The sequence below is a fragment of the Papilio xuthus genome, unplaced genomic scaffold (assembly GCF_000836235.2).
Source record: "Papilio xuthus unplaced genomic scaffold, Pxut_1.1 DF827461.1, whole genome shotgun sequence".
Lineage (NCBI taxonomy): Eukaryota > Metazoa > Arthropoda > Insecta > Lepidoptera > Papilionidae > Papilio > Papilio xuthus.
The window spans coordinates 4,733,517-4,754,526 of NW_013531188.1; the positions used below are offsets into that span (position 1 = coordinate 4,733,517).

General features: G+C 33.6%; 1 protein-coding gene across 1 annotated transcript in view; it reads right to left on the reverse strand.

Annotated features, from left to right (window-relative positions):
* Positions 1 to 21,010, reverse strand: part of svp (COUP transcription factor 2) — a 77,803-nt gene that overhangs the window by 25,364 nt on the left and 31,429 nt on the right. The window contains exon 4 of the mRNA XM_013314212.1: positions 18,389 to 18,934. Coding sequence (XP_013169666.1) covers positions 18,389 to 18,934 — 546 coding nt within the window. The remainder of the gene's footprint in view (positions 1 to 18,388; positions 18,935 to 21,010) is intronic.

A 21,010-nucleotide genomic window follows, 5' to 3' on the forward strand; every position in this document is an offset into this window, starting at 1 on the left:
TTTGTTAGAATATTGTTTAAAAGGTAATCTTTTAACAAACAATTTAATGGGTTTAAGAACAATTAATTAAAACGACCCTTAGGGTTAGACAAAGCGGATATACGAAGCGATTACATAACGACCTTAAAAAAATGTATAGAATTGACAATAACTTAAGTCACGTGAATGTCGCGCGTCAGTTCTATACATTTTTGATGTTCGCTATGAAATCGCTTCGATGTGAATGCACTTTGCTAACCCCACTATTTTGCATTGATATAGAACAGATTTCTAATAGTAAAATAAGCAGTATGATTATTAGTATGCTGTAATATGTTTTACAGTAATGCAGTATTGCAATTGCTCTATGAGAAGGCGTATATGGTAGACATTGATTTAGTAGAGAGCCAGTGTGAATGTCTAGAAAATGCATGATGCGTCTACTTGAACATCTGTTTGTCTTGACAGTACTGTGGTTTGTATGGGTTTTCTAACGTAGTAACTTAAAGTTAGTTTACTCACAACACTTTATTTATAAGAGATGGTTTTAGAAGTTCATTTATGAGAAGTGAAGATTTTTATTAGCTACCATTATTTAACAGCGTCTGTGGCTCAAGGGTTAACCACCTGACTTGCAATCTGCAGGTCGAATCCCGCCATGTACCAATGTGTTTTCGTTTTCAATTTACATATGAACATTTTAACGTTCTTACGGTGAAGAAAAATGTGATGCAACCTGCACATGTCTGAAGAGATTCAAAGATATGTGTGAAGTCGATCCGCACTGGCCCACGACTATCGTCTTACCCCTAACTTAGAGTAGGCACCGAGCCCCGCAGACTGGACGTATAGTGAGCTGATAATGATTATTTAATGTAAGCATTGTTTAGGAAACTATTATATTAAAGTATAATTCAAGTCAAAAGACATTTTTTAATTGTAGTCCATATTGAATTGTTATAATTATAGTGATTATAAAACTAGTGTGTACACAACTTAATAGCCGTGACTCGACTGATTGTGTCGTCCCCTCCCCTTCCCCGGACATAGACACATGTCAACGTCGCTCTGACGTAGCGTAGTGTTGCTAGTTTTAAAGTATTGACAGCTGTTATCTGATTCATTGAGATGGACGTTATAGTTAAACACACATATTGAATACGTTTAAGTCGCGATTAGTATGTTTACATAGTGTAAGGATTTTCTATTCATTGTTTATTGATAGTTCATTGTTTATTTCAAAGGTAGGCAACGCATATGCAATTGCGTATGTCTATGGGCAACGGTCACTTCGCTATTTCAGCGATTTCAGGTGGCCGCTCGCTCGTTTGCCACCTTATGATATAAAAAAAATGTGGAAGAGCGTATTTGTTTAGATATGTTAATTTTCTTATTATCGTCAAACATTTTCGCAAAAAAAGACATTAAAATTAAACATCCTATAACTGTATGCTTGCAATTTGTTTAGTTTTAAGCCATTTTTTTTAATTTATTGATAATCGCTATCTCTTATGCCTTAGGAGGCCAATAGAACGTAAAACGTAGAACACTGGCACCATCTTCCGATCAAGAAAAGATAAGATACATCTTGAGTAATTAGCAGTGAGTTATCTCGTTTTGTAACACCCAGAAATGATTACGTGGAAGTGAAATACATGGAATAAAATTCAAGGAAAACAAATAATAAATCTTTTAATAATCCTGACTTTTACGTAATATTTTAATATGTAAAATACATAAAAAAACAACTTTGAATAAGACCATATTATATAGTATACATAATGGTAGCTGAAAACATCCCTACCTCTCACTAGACCTAACCTAGACCGTAACCATTGGTCGCGGACGAAAGCGCAAGCTTGCCAGTGGCCTCGCCACCATGCGTAGGAGAAACAGAGGGGTTTAGTGGGTATGCTTCCGATCCGGAAGAGAATCCCACATAACTACCGCGTCCCACCCTGGGGGCGTGGAGTATGCATAAAGCATTCCCTTCTAAAAAAAGTCAATAACCGTAGGTTTTTCGTTTTATTAAAATATGTTTCTTATTATTTAACGAAAGATTACGTCCCGGAGGCCTAATTTAGTCCTCTTTCCCTTCCTACCTTTTTTCTTATAAGGAAAGGATGGGAAGTGGAAGTGGACTATCGGGATGAGAGGATGCATGGAAAGGGAATATATTTTCTTTCTGTGCATCCTCTCCTCCGTCGATCAAAGGTAGGCAGCGCATATGAAAATGCGTATGTCTATGGGCAACGGTCACTTCGCAATATCAGCGATTCTAGGTCGCTCGTTTGCCATCAAATGATATAAAAAAAAAGATTTTTGTTCTTCCGTAGCGGAAAATAACGATGAAGCTAATAGAAATTTCTAACACGTCACTAAGTTCTGAGTTCAATAACCTCTTTACACTATTATACCATTAGTAAAATCTGTTTACTTACATACTTGTGAGTCTTGTATAGTGATTACAACACTTGTTTATTGGCTTAAAAGAATACATTCCTTACAGCACACAACCCGGTAACAAGGGTCAAGAAAGTATAAAACGTTCTCATATACTTTAACAAGAACTTTTTTATTTTTTTTTAATATAATTACGTCACTAATGTCAGTTTCACACAAAAGCAAAGTGCTATACTATAGTGAGTGTATTTTTTTTTAATATTAGAAGATTTTTTTGTAAATTTACTAATATTTCTTTTACCATTCCAATTAAGCTCTATGCTTGTGCTAGGATGTGGTTTACAATAGTCGAATGGCGGGATTCGAACTCCGTACCCTTAACCATTGGGCTATTGACTTAAGATAGATTAGTTTGACAACTGACGTCTATAAATTATCGAATTCATTTTGTATGAGGATTAATGTTGTACTTAATAGACGGTATAGTGTCGGACCATACGCGCATTACGAATAACTCTGAACTATCGAGAGTCGGTTTTATAAAAATATTATTAGAAGAAATAAATACTATAACTTTTTTTCTACATAGTTTTGAAGAATAAAATTGTCATAAAAAGAAACAATTCTATTATTATCGTAAATCAGAAACAATAATTAATAAAAAAAATTAGTTGCAAATTATATGAGGAAAACTATCGAAAATTTTCATATCCGATTTTAATCAACCCATTTCTAGTGAACTGTCAAATGAATTGTCAAAATAATATATCTTAAATTATAATACGTTCTTACTCTTCCCTTGTGCGGAGCTATATTTATACCTAAAAGGTAATAGACGAAGCATTCCCGCCTTAATAAAAGCAACCGATGCATAAATCATTCGAACTCAAACAATAGCCTGTTATCGATTCGGTATCTAAACAAAGCTGAAGATCTGAATCGTCTTTTATACATCTAAGATATTTTGCTATATTCATAATTTTGTTGATATAATCAAACATAAATCATCAATGGTAGAAAAAAAAATTAGTGATGTTTTAAATGTCGAATACTTGACGATCATTCATATGTTTATTTGTTCTCTAAATTAATTTAATAACGAGCTGTCACTCCCGTCGGCACGGGATTAAAAAAGAAACGTTATACGTATTAACAGTCTATGTGTTCTGCCAGACTATGTTCTACATCTATGCCAAATTTCAGCGAGATCCATCCAACATCCATCCATCCAAAAGTTCACATTTATAATATTAGTAAGATGATAAGCATTTATTTTGAACATTAATAAATCACATCCTGTATTTCTACTCGTGTTCATTCGCTTCACTCAGCTGCAAAGATATCAATCTAATCGATTGTCTCTTGTTTATCGATATCCAATATTCGTATATCGATTTTATATCGATATTCAGTTATCGGTAGTCCATTTGTCACGAGTATCACGACTTAAAGCCAGTCCTTAAATAAGATAATACTAAATAACTTTGTACTTTTAAGCCAACTGTACCTTCAATTTAAACTGAATAGTCTGACTGTACAATTAAAACGTACGTGTGTACAATATTATCAGTTAAGTTATGCAGATCTTACCGTAAGTTTCTTAGACCAAAATCCCCGTTTGACTCATTCTGTTATCTCTGTTTGGTCAAAGATTATGACAGGGATGATGATATATTTATACAATGATTTTGGTCTCGGAAACCCACGGTTAATAGCCTACACATAAACTGTTCAGTTATAATAAAAACATTAAATAAACAGTAAGTTATAGAAGTTAAATAGGAATGTTTTATAAGAATTTCTATGTATTTTTTAATTACAATAATCTTAGAGTGTATTAAAAATTATATCAAGTAAAAAATCTTTAACATTAACGTAATAAAATAACCACAAAGTTCTAAAAAGTACGCTTTTTCATCGGTCACATAGTTTACAAAATCATAGCATCGTGTAACACGTACGTAAATTTTAATACGAGCTATCTATAGTCAACACCACAATCTCAAGATGTATCAACAAATAGATATGGCACTAACACCGCTGCGACATCGGTTGGGGACATTAAAATTCATCCCGCACGTCACTAAGGGCATGCTTAAACATTGCCTAACACCGAGATACCGCCGATAACCATTAGGATCCCTTAATTTGTTCGCCAGGCCCTTCACCTATCCCTTCCGTATCCCTTTACAAATCGTTAAGCGTGGAATTAACGATACTGGATGTGGCTTTTATTGTCGAATAAAGTTTTCTTAAATGCTTACTGGATGGTTTTCTTCCATGTTTTTTAAACTATTTATCGTTAAATTAATTAAATTAGTATCTTAGGAATAAAATTGGCATTTAACCTTTATTTTTTCTATGTATTTTATTTATGTATATTGTATACCAAAAAGATTGAAATCTTTGCAAAAATTCAAGGCTAACATAATATTAAACAAAGTTAGACATAATGGTGAACTTAATTGTTTTTTTTTAATAAATAATATGGTAATTGCGTATTTATAAAACGTGCCAATAAATATGACAAAATGTTGCAAGCTATAAATATGTCACATGTTGAATTGTTGTCGAGGAATTTAGTAAAATACGAAATGCTCTTTGATCCTTATTAATTTAAAACACAACAGAGTTGACGTTAAATTTACCATACGATAATGATATCTATTTTTCGATTCATGGTGAAATAAGATAAATTAATTTGTAACAATTATATGGAGCAGTTGCAAAGAAAATAATCATTTATTTTGTTACAATATTCTACAATAAATATTAACTTAAATCCTGCAATTAACAAAAAAAAAATATTCCGAGACGCATCTAGTTACAGTAGTTCTGTGTATTTTCAAGGGCGTAATGTCGCTAAGCCCTTTAGTTTGTGGCGTATCAGATGCGATATTCTAATGTTATTGTGGCCCTTAGAACTGAGATTGAATATCTCGCTTGATTTGTGCGCTTCCTTGTTTGCGTTCGGTTTTGTTTGACCTGAACCCTTCGGTTACGGTGGATTTGTACTTAATGACGTGCTAAAGCTTTGTAAACACATTGTAATGGTTTAAATTTTGATATAGTTACAATATACGAACCGATCAAGCAAGTATATCGAATATAAAGCCTTATTTCAATAGTTTTAAGCTGTCCTTACAGTTAGTACTGTCAACATCGACTCCGTCCACGCTGATTTAAAAAAAAACTTAGTACCACATGTCTTCTAGACTATGTTCTAGATTCGTGTCAAACTTCATCAAGATCCAATGTGCCGTTCTGGAGATATCTTGTAACAAAAATCCATTTATCCGTCCATCCAAACTTTTGCATTTATAATATTAGTAAGAGAGATATAGGTATCGTGTAATACAAAGAAGCGTCTGATTGTTAGTTTATTAGAACATCATCAGCTCACTATACGTCCCCACCGAGGGGCTCGGAGTCTACCCTAAGTTCAGGGTGATTAGGCCATAGTCAAGCACGCTTGCCAAGTGCGGGTTGGTTGACTTCACACATATCTTTTGAATTTCTTCTCAGATATGTTCAGGTTGCATCACGATGTTTTCCTTCACCGTAAGAACGACGTATATAATGTACATATGTAATATTACATGGCGGGATTCGAACCCAGGACCTGCAGATTACAAGTAAAGTGTTGAAACCCCTGAGCCACCGATGCTCTCTCGAATCCAGTACCAGGAGTTTATTAGCAATAGATGGTAATAAAAATATTTCTATGTTTGCACATAATTCGATATAACTGGAAAAAGCAATAATTTTATTTTTAGATTAAAAACTGCTACCAAAAACTTGTTAACACGCTTTTAGATTTGTGTGTATTGCTTTTTAAATTACAATTTATTATACGAAAATTATCAAATAAGATAAAAGTTTCCGTCGCATAGTGCTATGATAATTTAAATCAATTTAAATGTTAACGCAAACATATAAAGTAATTATACATAGATATAATCTTTAGAGCTTCTGATTCTAATTAATTAAAATAAACTTTGATACAATATGTTGAAATTATGCAAGTAGCCAGACACATTTATTAAACTGCGAAATTTTACAAATTGCGAAAAAATTATAAAGTAAATTGGTGTTGTTTATTGTTATAGAGAATAACGAGTTCAATAATTATACTAGAAACATAATCGAATAATAGATATTCATTAGGGAAATGCCACACCGGCGGCGACGTCGCAACATTTTCGCTACCTACCATGGACTTCTGAGACAAACATCGCCGTTTAAAACATATCGTTATCTCTGTTTTTTCAAAGATGAAAAACAGTGATGACTATATCTTACTACTTTTAGACATTATTAGTTAGAATCATTTGGCGCGAATGGCGCGCTTTCGTTACGAAGTCAAGTGTCAGAATGATTAGTGAGGGGACATAAACGTCGACATTTTAGTAAGGCTAGTGTTGCGCCACTACACCGGCACAGTGTCGGATTTTCTTCCTAACACTACTTACTAATATTATAAATGCGAATGTTTAGACTGATGGATGTTTGTTTGTAGGTATATCTAGAATGACTGAACGGATCTCAATGAAATTTGGCATACATATAGAACAAAGTTTGAAAGAATACATAGGCTACTAATTATGTTTATTTTTTAATTCCGCGAGAACAGACGTGGGCAACAGCTAGGTATTTAATAAAAGTAAAATTAGTTATAGTAATTAACGCTTAACTATTATTTCTATTCAATGTTCATAAAACAATAGTTTGAAGACCATTGAGGCACAAAGCAAAGGGTCAGCTAAACAAGGACCTATGCAAACTGCGATACAATAACGCTGACTTGTTCAATAACAATAGGGTTGCCACACTATCGTTATACACATTTTAAGACAAAATAAATTTATAAAAAGAAAATAATAACTAATTAAAAAATAAGTTTTACTATTGATAAGTTACGAACATCTTTGTAATAAACAAAAATAAAAAAGTTTTCTTACGAAAAATACGCGCCATTTTTTTACACTACAATTTTTTTTTTAATTATAATCATAACAGTTCGAATTTGTTTAACAGTTATATAAGATAATAAATTTATTATTTGTCAGAAATATAAAATGTTTTAAAGTGTAGCAACACTGATATAACCAGTATAAAATGACCTTTGTAAACAGTCATTTGGTTTATAATATTAGTAATTTAGTTTAACTGCGTGTATATTAAATGATGACTTTGGGGTCTTGTTAGTGGTTATTAAATGGTTGTAACCGATAGTAATATCGATGTTAATGTCACACCAGGGTGCCGTCAGCGAACGTGTTTAATTTGAGTCCCACAATATTACTTAGTTTTAACAATTTGGAGACGAAAATCGAGTTAAAATCTTTTAGAAAGATAAAAAGCTTTAGGATGGTGCACAAGCACAGACCTGCATTTAATATTCGCAATTATTTTACTAAATTTAAAACAGTTATAAATACTATTAAAGCGAGAATAAAGTGATTCTGGTTATATCTTCCACTAAAACGAACCTTAGGTTTCTGAGACCAAAACCCCCGTTTTAACATCTCTGTTTTGTCACAGAACATAGATGATGATATGTTATATACAGACTTTGTCTCAGAAACCCACGTTAAGTCCTCACTAAATCGAATTTACTCTGTAATCGAAATGACCAATAGACGAGACCTATCGTGATTTACAAAATTGTATCTATGACGACAAAGGCGTTTGATTCAAGCATCAAAGTCCGAACGTATGACAGTCGGCGCGTCTTGCTATTCTCTTGTAGCAGAAGTTGTGGCAGATAAGGTGACAGGAACACAAAGGATAGGTCCCAAGTCTGTAGGTACGGATTTGAATGCGTCGCAACCGTCAACCTATATCAATGTTGAATCGATTTTATGTGCTGATGTTTTCATATAATCAGATATTGTGTTTGATTTTTCAATAGGTTTAATCGACTTTTTGAATAAAACCGATAATGGATAAAAAATTATATATTTATGCACGATATGGATTTGAAATACAAATAATATGTTTTCAAAATAGAAATTCTTATCGATATTTACCAAATTTTACCGATATCATTAAAATAATTTTTCATAAATATTTTATAGTAGTATTGAATATCATAATATGATTTTCTTATGTAGTATATAAACAAAAAATAAAGTTTTAAAAACATACTCAAAATACAGTTTTTTATAAGTTACAGTTACAGTTTTTTAGATAAATATATAATAATTAAAATTCCTATCTTAATTATAATTATTATTATTACCATCAGCTCACTATACGTCCCCACTGACGGGCTCGGAGCCTACCCTAAGTTCAGGGTGATTAGGCCATAGTCAACCACACTGGCCAAGTGCGAGTTGGTTGACTTCACACATATCTTTGAATTTCTTCTCAGATATGCAGGTTGCATCACGATGTTTTCCTTCACAATAAGAACGTCGGATAAATGTACATATGTAAATCGGAAATCGAAAAACACATTGGTACATGGCGGGATTCAAACCCAGGACCTGCAGATTGCAAGTGAAGTGCTTGACCCCTGAGCCACCGACGCTCTTAATAATATTAAGTATAAATGCGAATGTGGATGTTTGTTAGTACCAAACGTCTCAACGGATCTCAATGAAATTTGACAAAGATGTAAATTATAGTCTGGAAGAACATATAGGCTACTTATTAAGTTTTATTTCAATACGAGGACGGAGTCGAGTGATATTTAGTATTATTATAAATTCACTAGCCTCTTAAATATAGTAAATATCAAAGGGCTGTAGCATTGGTAAGCTATAGAAGCGCATAATTGGTAGCGACACGTAATTCAATTAACCCATCCCCAGGCCCCAGCGGTGGTCGCACAAAAATTTATCACATCTCGTGTGCCGGCTATTTGCATATCTCTTACTGAGAGGACACGCTATAGGAGTAAAATGATGCAACTGAAATTTACTATTGATTTAATTTATATAGAACTCCGTGCACCTGGAATTTAAAAAAAAAACTTAATAAGTAGCCTATATATTCTTTCAGATTATGCTCTACAGCTATGCCAAATTACATTGAGATGCGTTCAGTTGTTTTTGAGATATCTTCAAACATCCATCCATCCATCTAAACATTCGCATTTATAATATTCGTAAGATTTAATGGTGGCCAACATGTGTTGAATTAATACGTACAATACGAGATATTTTTTTCCTATTTAGGTACTAAACCGAGAATTAAACGTATTTTTTCCGATTACATTATTAAGTTTTATTTTTAGTTTGGTTTAGTATATAGTATAAATTATTAGCTAATGTCTTAATTTAAATATATATTAATTTTAGTTTTTTGTTTAAATGAACTAATAATGTCTACAGCTAATATATTTACTATTAGATATATCGGGATAGTTAAAAAAATGATATTATTAATTTTAACATACTTATAATAATATTATTCTGTCTACTACTCTAGATTTTATACAGCGTGTTTAAAATCAATTTGATTTAAAAATTAATTATAATTTTTTTATAGAACAAAATAGGTTAATAATCAAAAAGCCAGTTGCATTATTATTAAAATATGTACATTAGAAGGTATAGGGTGAGGGTTAAAGATGAGACGGCAGTGGCCACACATCTGCGGACGCGGCAACGCTCGTGTTTGCGACCACGAATGCACGTGCTGTGGTTAAATATTAACATATTTTTTACGACTATTTTTTAATAATTATTTCTAAAATAATAAAAAAGATATAAAAATAGGTAATTAATATTATAAAAGATGAGTTTACAATAGAGATATCACTAAAATTAGACCTGTTTTTTAGCTCCAAAATGAACAGAATGGCGGAAATGAAAACGATTACAATATACTAGTTAACTGCGACTCCTTTCGCGCGGCATTAGAAACTGAATATAAAATTTCATAAAAATCAGTCAAGCCGTTTCGGAGGAGTATGGTAACTAACATTGTGTCACGAGAACTTTATATCTTAATATCTTATCTCACTTATCCTATTATTTGACTAATATTATAAATGCGAATGTTTAGATGGATGAATATTTGTTTGAAGGTATCTCCAGAACGTCTCAACGTATCTCGATGTAATTTGGCATACATATAGAACATAGTCTGGAAGAACACATAGGCTACAAATAATGCATTTTATTACCGCGCGGAAAGAATCTCGGGCAACGCTAGCCTTCAAATAAAAAGAAAAAACAAATGATTAACAAATAAAACGTAACATAAAAATGATTGAGTGGAGGTGAATAAAAAATAAATCAGAAATAGTAATAGTTTGTAACGCGTAACAGATGGTATCAGCAGCGCTTGTCAATGTGTATTCGAAAGCATATCAATTAAGATCTCTTTATTTGTGTAACATCTCTACGCAATCAATTGTTTTTAGACCCCTTTTTCACTAAGCTATCAGCCGCGCAAGTCTTGATGCGACTTCTGTTTCTACCATTTAACTCTAATTCAAAACAGAATTAAAAGTTTAGTTTTGTAGTGCGATGTTTTAGCTTAGCTTTATTAGATGATCTGACTCATAATTTTAATAAATGTTAATTTTACAATCTAATCTGAATATAGGTCTATTTCCTAAAAATATAAATAAGACAAGATAATTAATTACAGGAAAATAAAAAGTAAAAAACAAACTAAAAAGGTTTTAAACACGCATTCTTAGAAAAAAAAGATACCTTGCTATATAGCAGTGGAATGGTGTGACTAAATGCAGCAGTAGAAATGTCAGTCACAGTCGCATAATCGCGCTAGTGGAAAATGGATCTTACTCTATGTTATATTTGTATTTAAATGGATTGATTATTTGAACTAGCAAAGCCGGTTTCGATGAGTAAATAGCATTTTTTTATCTGTATAGATTTTCTGTGATGGACATAAATAGAATATAGATTACATTTAAGCCTAAACGTCATATTATGTCTGACCGTTTATTAACGATTTTGATAGGAAAGTGGTGCTCTAACCGTGGGTTCTCTATCTCTGTTATTTTCAAAGAAAATGTACGGGATGGCAGTATATATTTTTGGACATTGTTAGTTATAATCCTTTTGCTTGAATGGCGCGCTTTCATTACAAAGTCAAGTGTCAGAATGATTAGTGATGGGACATAAACGTCGATATTTTAGTAAGGCCAGTGTTGCGCCAGTACACCGGCACAGTGTCGGATTTTCTTCCTAACAGTTTATAAACAAATCACAGTTTAGGTTAAGTTCGATGACCTTTAAGTTCCAAATTTAAAATGCATTTCACAAAACATCTTATTGATTTCAATAATTTGTGTTTTATTACACACTTGAGTGAGATTTTCTTTTATTTTTTTTATACAAAGGATAATATATAAATTGAATTGAATCGGTCACGGTAAGGCAGGCGTTAAGTTAAATATATCGAATGTTTTATTGTGTATTGTTCTCAAGAAAATAACATTAAGAAATATTTTATTACACTTTAATACTACAGTGACCACGCTTTCTATATTATCTACTGGCTGTCTCCGCTGACTCCGTCCGCGCGAAATTAAAATATAATTAATAGCCTATGTATTCTTCCAGACTGTGTTCTATATCTATGACAAATTTCAACAAAATCCGTTCTGCCGTTCTGGAGATACCTTCTGACAAACATCCATCCATCTAAATATTCGCATTTATAATATTAGTAAGAGGTAAGATATTATTTTTTGAATTTTTTTTTAATATATAATATATCTTTAAAAGATAAATAAGTTAAAGAAGCGATTCTTTTATACTTTTCTATTGATTCGAAAGTTTTAGGATGTTATTTTTCCGCCCTTTTCACTTGAATCGTGGAATTGGCGACTCCGTCTCGAACTTTCACCTGTGTAATTATGGGAAATAAGTTGAAGGGAAAATGATCCGTTGTCTCTAAGGAATAAAGTGTAATTTCGTTTATCACAGAGAGCAATAAAGGTGCAATACTAAGTCGGACCGCACAAATCGCCTGTGAACAAAGATTATCATCTGCTAATTAATATACTGTAGGTTGACGTAACTTTATGAAGGACATTAAAATACCTAGATTACTATGACCTCTGGCTCTGTAAGTAATATAAACTGTAAAGAGGTCAACCTTTTCTGGTTAACAATGAGCAGTGTTCCTAACATTGACTCTATAAATGGACTGGCTATGAGACCTAGTATTTTGTGCCTAATTGATTTTCGTCATCATGGCGCTGATGGTAGCGGTTTGGATTCGTACTAATAATTTGAGATAGAATCTTTTCACGTTATAAACAACCGTGTTTAAATCGGAACAAATCAGAAGCTGTCTTTTAAAAGGAATAGCCTATCCTTTTAGGTTTAAGGAATCCATTTTCGCATTATACTGACACAATTGTCATAATTAATAATAATGTTCTCTTATGTTCTAAGTATTTATTTTGTTTTGTATTAGTAATTGTTTGAATCCAGTTTTTAAAAGTATAATTTTAATTTCAAAGTTGACAGTATTAAAATGTAGACACAAAATAAAGCCATTTGCCGAGAAAAATAAATAAAACATCCTTTTATTTATCGCGTTTTGTCGCAAGATGTTTTGATATTTGTTCATTTGACACGCGCGGTTATGACAAGGGTAGCCTCCGTTTCCAATCGGCAGAATTTCAATTTTCGCAATATTTGTTGTGTTTTTTTTTTATTAACACAAAATGTCGTTGCCGGGTGATTCGGTACGCATCTGTGATCAGTTTATTGGTGTTTTGAGGTCTTTGTCCCTTCTATTCGACAATATTGTTTATAATCTTGTACGTTTTGTATTAGGGTGGGCGATGATATAAAATTCCCGCCAAAATCAATACAGTCGTATAATTAAAGTAACCACAATATAAACGTTATTATGTTAAATATAAGTTGTAAGTATAGCCTGGCCAGGAAAATAAAAATCTTCGCATTATTGCAAAAATTAACTCATTTCTTTGCGTTCACAAAATGATGTAATTAAAAAACTGATTGCAGCGCTCACAGATAAGGATTTTTATATTCTTGGTTAGTCTTTATAGCCGAACCTGGATAAGTGAGAAACGCGAGCTTTTGTACGGCTCCGACGAACGTGGTCTCTCGCTTATCCAGATTTGATATTCGCTCTAACCTTGAGCTTCCACTGTCGAAAGAATGGTAGGAAAACATATAGCTATCTCAGATTTCATAAAGTGAATAAGAAATACGACACTATGTTTTGCTCCAAGTGTATCAGCAGTGGAAACCTAAGGTGATAGGTTTTTGTTTTTTATAAACTTATCGTCTGTTTGTGACGTTTAATTCAATTTATATAAACACACAAAGTCATATCAAGTCCATACATCTTGACCGTCAATCGCACCACGCAATTTCATGCCGCAATACATCGATGCTTAAGTTAAGTGTTGTACACTGTATTTCGCCTTTTACGCTTCAATGGATATTGTACAAATTGCTTTGGAATTTGCAAGTAATTGTATCACAATGGGAAGTTAATTTTGGTAGGAGACGAAATCTATGATTTCTTACTTTAAAATAACAATGTAACAAATTAAGACGGCAAGGTGGACCGATGATTTGCATTTTTATACAAATAGCAAATTGAATCTCAACTTTTGGGGATATTGTTATATTTTTCATCCCCTTTTAAGCTCACTTTGGGAAGCAAATCACGGAGTTTATCTAGCTGTAACCCGTGACTTCATCCGCGTAAAATAAAAAAAGACATAGTTAGTAGCCTATGTGTTTTTCCAGGTTTTTTATTTTTTTTTCTAAATGCCACATTACAACGAGATCCACGCAGCCATTCTGGAGTCTTTCTAACATCCATCCATCATCAGCTTCGTGCACTTTTTCACATTAAATATGTCAAATTACACTTTCTTTACGTAATATTATGCTTACAGGGTGTTTAAATCATCTTTGAATAGTCGTAGATACACAGAAGGTAAGGGCATAAGCTTTAGAAAATGTTTAACATCTTTGTTACTGTGGAAGGGCGACACTATATAAAATACACCATGTAATAAATTGTTATATACAGGATGCATTATGCATTGAAGTCTCATGTTATAGGCAACAGCGATTTTATTGCCGTACTGATTAAACTTTACGAAATAATTGTAAGGAGCTTACGAAATTATATCGTCAATGTTGGTACTACTGAAGGGCATATATATAGAGTTTATGTTATTATAATATAATGTTGACATCCCTAAAGTCTTTGAAATAAATAGATATAATGATAGGGTTGTCATAAATGTACTACGATAGTTGGATTACGATTGGATACATAATTCGATTGAGTTCAGTGGCATTTTTAATCTATTGATTTTTTATTGATCTAAGACTAAAATAACAATTGAAAAACCTGGTCTTCAGACTTTCCTAATATATGCGAATGTATAGATGGATGGATGTTTGTTAGAAGATCTCCAGAACGGCTCATTAAATCTCGATGAAATTTGGCAAAGATATAGGAGATAGTCAGCAAGAACACATAGGTTACTTATTATTTTTTTAATTCCGCGCAAATGGCATAGTTCTTCAATAGTTTTAAAATAAAATTCAATGGTTTGCACCACGCGGCAATATCTCGGAACGCAAGCGCCCAGGTCCCGAGCGTCCGACACTTTTTCAAAATCGTGACTCGCCCGGAGTCTTACCGTCACGACCTCTGTACCGTTAGCAGCACAACACACGCCGCACTTCCTGCTCTCTCCCATGTGCTATTTAATAAGCGTGAAAGAGACGGATGTGTGCAAGACCGTTTAAAAGACCCCGAAGGATAATCCCGCATCTCTAATGCTTTTTTGTTCATGACGCATTATGATTTTGTGCCTAGATTTTTAGTAGCTACTCAATTTGAGATGTAATGTTGGCCAGAAAAAGCCGGACATCGGTAGGTTTTGTAATCGCGTGTCCGGCTAAAATAAAAGGTGTCCGGGTTGTCCGGCTTTTTACATTTCGCAAACGAAACTGTTCGAGTGGAGGCGACGAGAGACGATTGTCGGTCGCATGTCCGGCCTTTCTATCAATATGTCTTGCCAAATTGACTGATCTGTCGGGCTATTAAGTTTGTCGACCTGGCAACTCTAGACGTGGATGTGCCCACAATATTGTTATGCAACACTCTTAAGAAATAATTCTATGATTATTATGTTGAAAATTCTTTAATATACAACGGTTGATAAGGCGAAATATTATAAAGATAACTATAAAGCAAGTATTTTTACTTCTTACTAATATAAATACGAATGTTTGGATGGATGTTTGAAGTTATCTGCAAAACGGCTGTATAGATCTCGTTAAAATTTGATATAGATGTAGAACATAGTTTGGAAGAACATATAGGCTAGTAATTAAGTTTTCGTATTATACCACGCGAACGGAGTCCCAGGCGATAGGAGTTAATTTTAAAATCTAGAAACCCGATTGACTCATGTAGCAAAATCGAGGAAGTTTAGGCTATTAATATAAAACAACTTTCTTTATTTATTTTTATTTTATACTTGAAAATTTAAATCTATTATCAAAGTAAAAAACTATGAAATTAAAAAAATATAAAACCTGTTTTAAATAGATGAATGTCTTCATTTATGGGATGTCAGTAATGCTTATATTATGAGAGGAACACAATGGAACAAATTATCTCGTTTGTTGCTGACTCGGACCGAAAGAAGGCGCATTTGTCTCTGCCCTACTTGACACTCGACCATAGATAATATCTTATCTTTAATGAAAAAGGTTTTATGCATATTATATTACTCCTATACATTAAAAATAACTAAAAATAAGTTTAATTGTTGTAGAAAACATTAACTTCTGCAATTTAATAACATTTGAGTTTATAAGCGTCAATAGGTTAAGGGTACGAATTTCCGATCACAAGGTTGGGGGTTCGAATCCCACCATTCGACTATTGTCGTAAACCATATCCTAGCACAAGCCAAGAGCTTAGTTGGAATGGTAAAAGAAAATTAGTAAATTAACAAAAAAAAACTACTAATATTTTATAAAAAAAAACTAATTATAACATAATATTACATCTATGTTTATTTTTCTTTTAATAAAGTGACTCAAAATGTAAGATTTATTATTTGAAAATAATTAAATTAACGATTGAATGTTACACAATCCAGATTAAATTGAAAGTTCTACGATAAACCGCTCACATCGTAAAGTTGCGAACACTATGTCCCCTTCTATCGGTTCTCACATAAAACTCGACAGGTTGCGATTATCTGTCCACAGAGGACGTCTGCCAATGTTTCCGACGAGCGACACTTTCGCCAACATGCAACTTGGATATCAATAGACTCTTTGAATTTATTGACATTTTTCGACGTAATATTGGATTGACATATGTATATGCATTTTCTTTTATTTTTGATTAATTTAGATAGCTAATTACATAAATGTGTCGCTTTAATATTCATTTAATATTTGCTAAAATATTTAAAAGATACCGTTTTTTTTTAAGTAATTATTTGTTTAAGTCACGTAACAATAACCAATGTCTCGATCAAGAAAAAATTGTTTTTAAAGCTGAATAAAAATACACATCTCACTCATAATAATGTTAAAACAACGTTATATAATGAAACTGGAACACAATACGAATATATGAACATAAAATAGAGAATATTTAAAAGCTCTGTACAGTAGTTCAAAGCATTGTACGCTGTCACTGGATATCCAACTCATGAAAGGAGTTACTAATACATTCACTACAACACCGACCGATCTAACTTGATCCCCAGTATCCGCAGTATTAGTTAATTTCAACATAAAAGCGAGTATCCAGATACGCTGGCCAGGTATACGCCCGAGGGTACCATGAATATGCAATGCCAATAAATGTAGTTTTATCCGCGCTAGTAACTTTCTCCGGTGACGGCCAACTCCACCGTCACACCACACGACTAAATGTATTCTAGATTATCATACATTCATTATTTATGACTTCGAGAACTTGTAGTAACGAAATGTCAAATCAATTATAAACTTTAATCGATACTATCATCACTATTACGTCAATTAATATCGATTTTTTGATATTATTCTTGAAGTGTTTTAAATATTCATTCGATTATTTTACTTAGTATTATTTAAATTGCGGTAGTAATTTAGGATCAAATGTTTACGTAACTTATTAGCTCATTTCACAAGTCTCGTTATTGAATCTAGGCATCACCGTGTCAGTTATACGATGTAACACGCTCTTATACAGGGTGATTTATAATTATTATGTAAGTTAATAAATAAAAGGAAGAATTAGTAGAAAGAGAAATGAAACAATGTTAGTTTTAATAAATTACCGAAATATATTAAGGAAATAATAAATTAAGAAATTATATACACGAATTAAATACAAATATAACTTATTTACGCAGACTAATATTTACATATTAAATATTTATCACTTATCAAATTAAATATCAAATAATATCACTATCACAATTATTCCGTATCGTAGTGAAAACAATAAGTCCCTGACTCCCCGTGACGTCAGTTTAACTGGATTCCAAGGAGCGTGAGTTATTATTCCCGTGTAAAACTCGATTGTTAAACGCCCTACGACCGAAAAAGATCTACTCGTAATGCCAAACGGCAAACGCAAACATCCACCACCCCAAATGGTCAAAATCCCTACACGTATCGTCAACCTCCCTGATCTGACTTAGGCTTGCCGCTCCCACCATCCCAGATCTTAAACGATGTGCTTGGCTCAGGTATTCGCGGACTACTGGTGTAGTTAGGCGGCAGACGGGTAGGTGTGGAGAGGAAGCTGCCGTAAGATAGGGAAGAGTTGACGCCCAAAGACGTGTCAAGCGTTGAATAGTACCCCGAAGAAGCGGCCGAGGGTGGCGGCGGCGCTGGCGGTTGCTGAACGCGAGTGGCCTCGGCGTAAGCATCGAGGTGCGTTCTCACTAACACAACGAGCTCACCGTAGTTAGTCACAGAACCAGCAGCGCCCGCCACCCTGTAAAGCAACAGCCGCGCTTCCCCGAAAAGACTGTCCAAAATTTTACCTGTCGTGAAGAGGACGATCGCCTTCAGACAGGAGTACTCCGCCGAGTCCACGTGAAGCGCCTTCAGCTTCTCCACTTGTTCTTGGAAGATTCGTATGTGGTCCATGAAGGCGACCACGCGGTCCGCCGCCATAGGCGAGGCGTGCAAGCCCGCAGCGGCGAGCAGAGGCGCCACGTGGAGAGGCATCGAACACTGGGATGCGTTTAGGACGAATAACTCCGACCACACGAGTCGTAGTAACGCGACTTGGTCGGTGACCTGGAGGTCGGGGAAGAAGGGGATGTTTCGCGCCCATTCGACGGCGGAGAAGAGTAACCTCGCTGCCAGCTCGCAGATATTGTCTATGCCCATGACATTGGTGGGCTGGACGCACTGGCCGTATCGCGAGGTCGGGTAGGGCTCGGCTCGGAGCAAGAGTGATATGTAGGAGGAGAGGTAGGGATGGCTGTTGAGGCCTCCGGCCGGGTCGCCGTTCGTGAGGGCAAACTGGCCGGGCAGTGCAAGTCCCGCGGGTTGCGTCGGTGGCACTCGGCCTCTTTGTACCGCTGAAACAATAGAAAATCACATATTAGGATTCATTATTACACACTGATACACTAAAATCTGGTTTCTTACAAAAATGTCAGGTCAAGTTCACATGTTAAATTAATATTTAGTAGTAATACAATTTACATGTGTTATAGCACAGAATGACTAAAATGATAATAGTAAAATACGTGTCCAACAATATCGAAGTGTTCGAAGCAGTAGTTGGCAATTAGCATGCAAGTACGTCATTATGGCGGCCACGTAATGGCGCGGTTTATGGCCTCCTAACAACTGTCAGACGAATGGCGAGAAACGGCATAATATGGCGTCCCATTGTGACGTCTTCAGACACTTTTGTGTGTTTGTAATTATTTTATGTGTTAGGGGATTGCCTGTGAGGTTCGTAAATGAATTTACATTGCTGACAAATAATAATCAAGTTTGGAATAAAATTAATATTTGATTACGTTTTATAATTATTGACTTAAAAGGTACCTAAAGTTTTATTGTTGTTTGTTGAGTCGATGTTTCAAAGTACGCAGTAAAGGATTGATAACAAAATGCATTTTGATTGGTCAATGCTCTCGATAAATGTATTATTATAAACGTTCTCCATTATGTTAAATAATGTACAAAAGAATATTAAGTATAAATTATTATAAATTTAGTTTTTCTTTTTTGCAATAAAATTAAAAGCGTATACTTTTATAAATTATGTTTGTCTTAATAAAAAACGTATTATTAATTTCTTCTCATGTAAAAGTATACCGAATTAGCCCGCTTAAACTGTGCTTAGTGATCATTCTTATCAATAATTCTACTTTAAAATGCTAATTTAATATGACGGAAGGTTCATCTTATCAAACGATATCTTTACTTATTAAATCTCTGCATACTCAGAGAATTTATTTTTTTATTATTTAGTTTAAAGTTGTATAAAATAACTGTATCTTAAACTATGTTGTTAACGAATTTGACTACAGTTGTCCGATCGTGTGTTGATGCAACAATTTAAGATAGCTTCAGTGCGCTATAATTTCTATTAATGCGATTTAAATTGGTGACCGGCTAGAATTTGACCTCTATTGTCCGGTATAAGAACGGCTCGCGGTATCGCACGGTTTTTTTTTTAAATATTTTATGTCATTCAGTTGTCTATGCTCGGAAATGTTAAAAGAGGCCATGTCATTTGTTAATTTTAATTAGGAGATTTTTTGTCACATAAAATATCGATATTTAATTTATATACAAATAATTAGTTTGAATAATTGCTTTCATTTTTTTTTTTCTTTGAATAGTGACAAAATGTTTAAGACAAACAGAAGCAGTATTTTTACTAATATAACTTGAGTGGACAAAAAGTGAAAGGTAAACCAAATTACGAACATGCAACGCCTTAGAATTATTCCATTACATAACTCGAAGCATATTTTGATGAAAATCTACAAAAAAAAAGACTTTACGTTCAGAAATAAATTCAAAAATGTGAAGCTACGAAAATATTTAGCAATTTACACAGTAAATACTTTTTTGTTACGTCTATGGTTTGTTTTTTTTTCACTAAAAGCCGTGACATCGCGTCGTGTCGTCGAGATCAAGTGAAGTACTAAATCGATTAATTTTATGTCACGACTTGCATCTCGTTGAACAGGTGTAAAAGATGGCTTCGTTTAAAAATGTTACCGGCTCAATTTAGTGTACTAATTGGTAAATAAAATATATTTTATTATTTGTATTAATCAAGTTAAATAATGTTTTTGATTACTTTAAAGTGTAACCGACGATTGACTTTCAATTATTTCTTAATTAATTAGTTTTAAAAAATTTGTCTTAAAATTTTCCATTTACACGAAACGTCAATTTCAAATACGAATAATCTTTAGGACAATACATAGCTGTTAAAAATATATCGTATCATTTAAATACGATAGCTTAAGAAGCATTAAAATGAATTAAACTAAACCGGAACGTAAGAAATTTCTGAAATGTCTGGCATTTGAAGTGTACACGTTTTTTGGCGGGAACGACCGACAAAGCGCGCCGACTCGAATGGTGAGGCACGCGCTTCGATATTTTTTTTCTTGTTTTTCAAG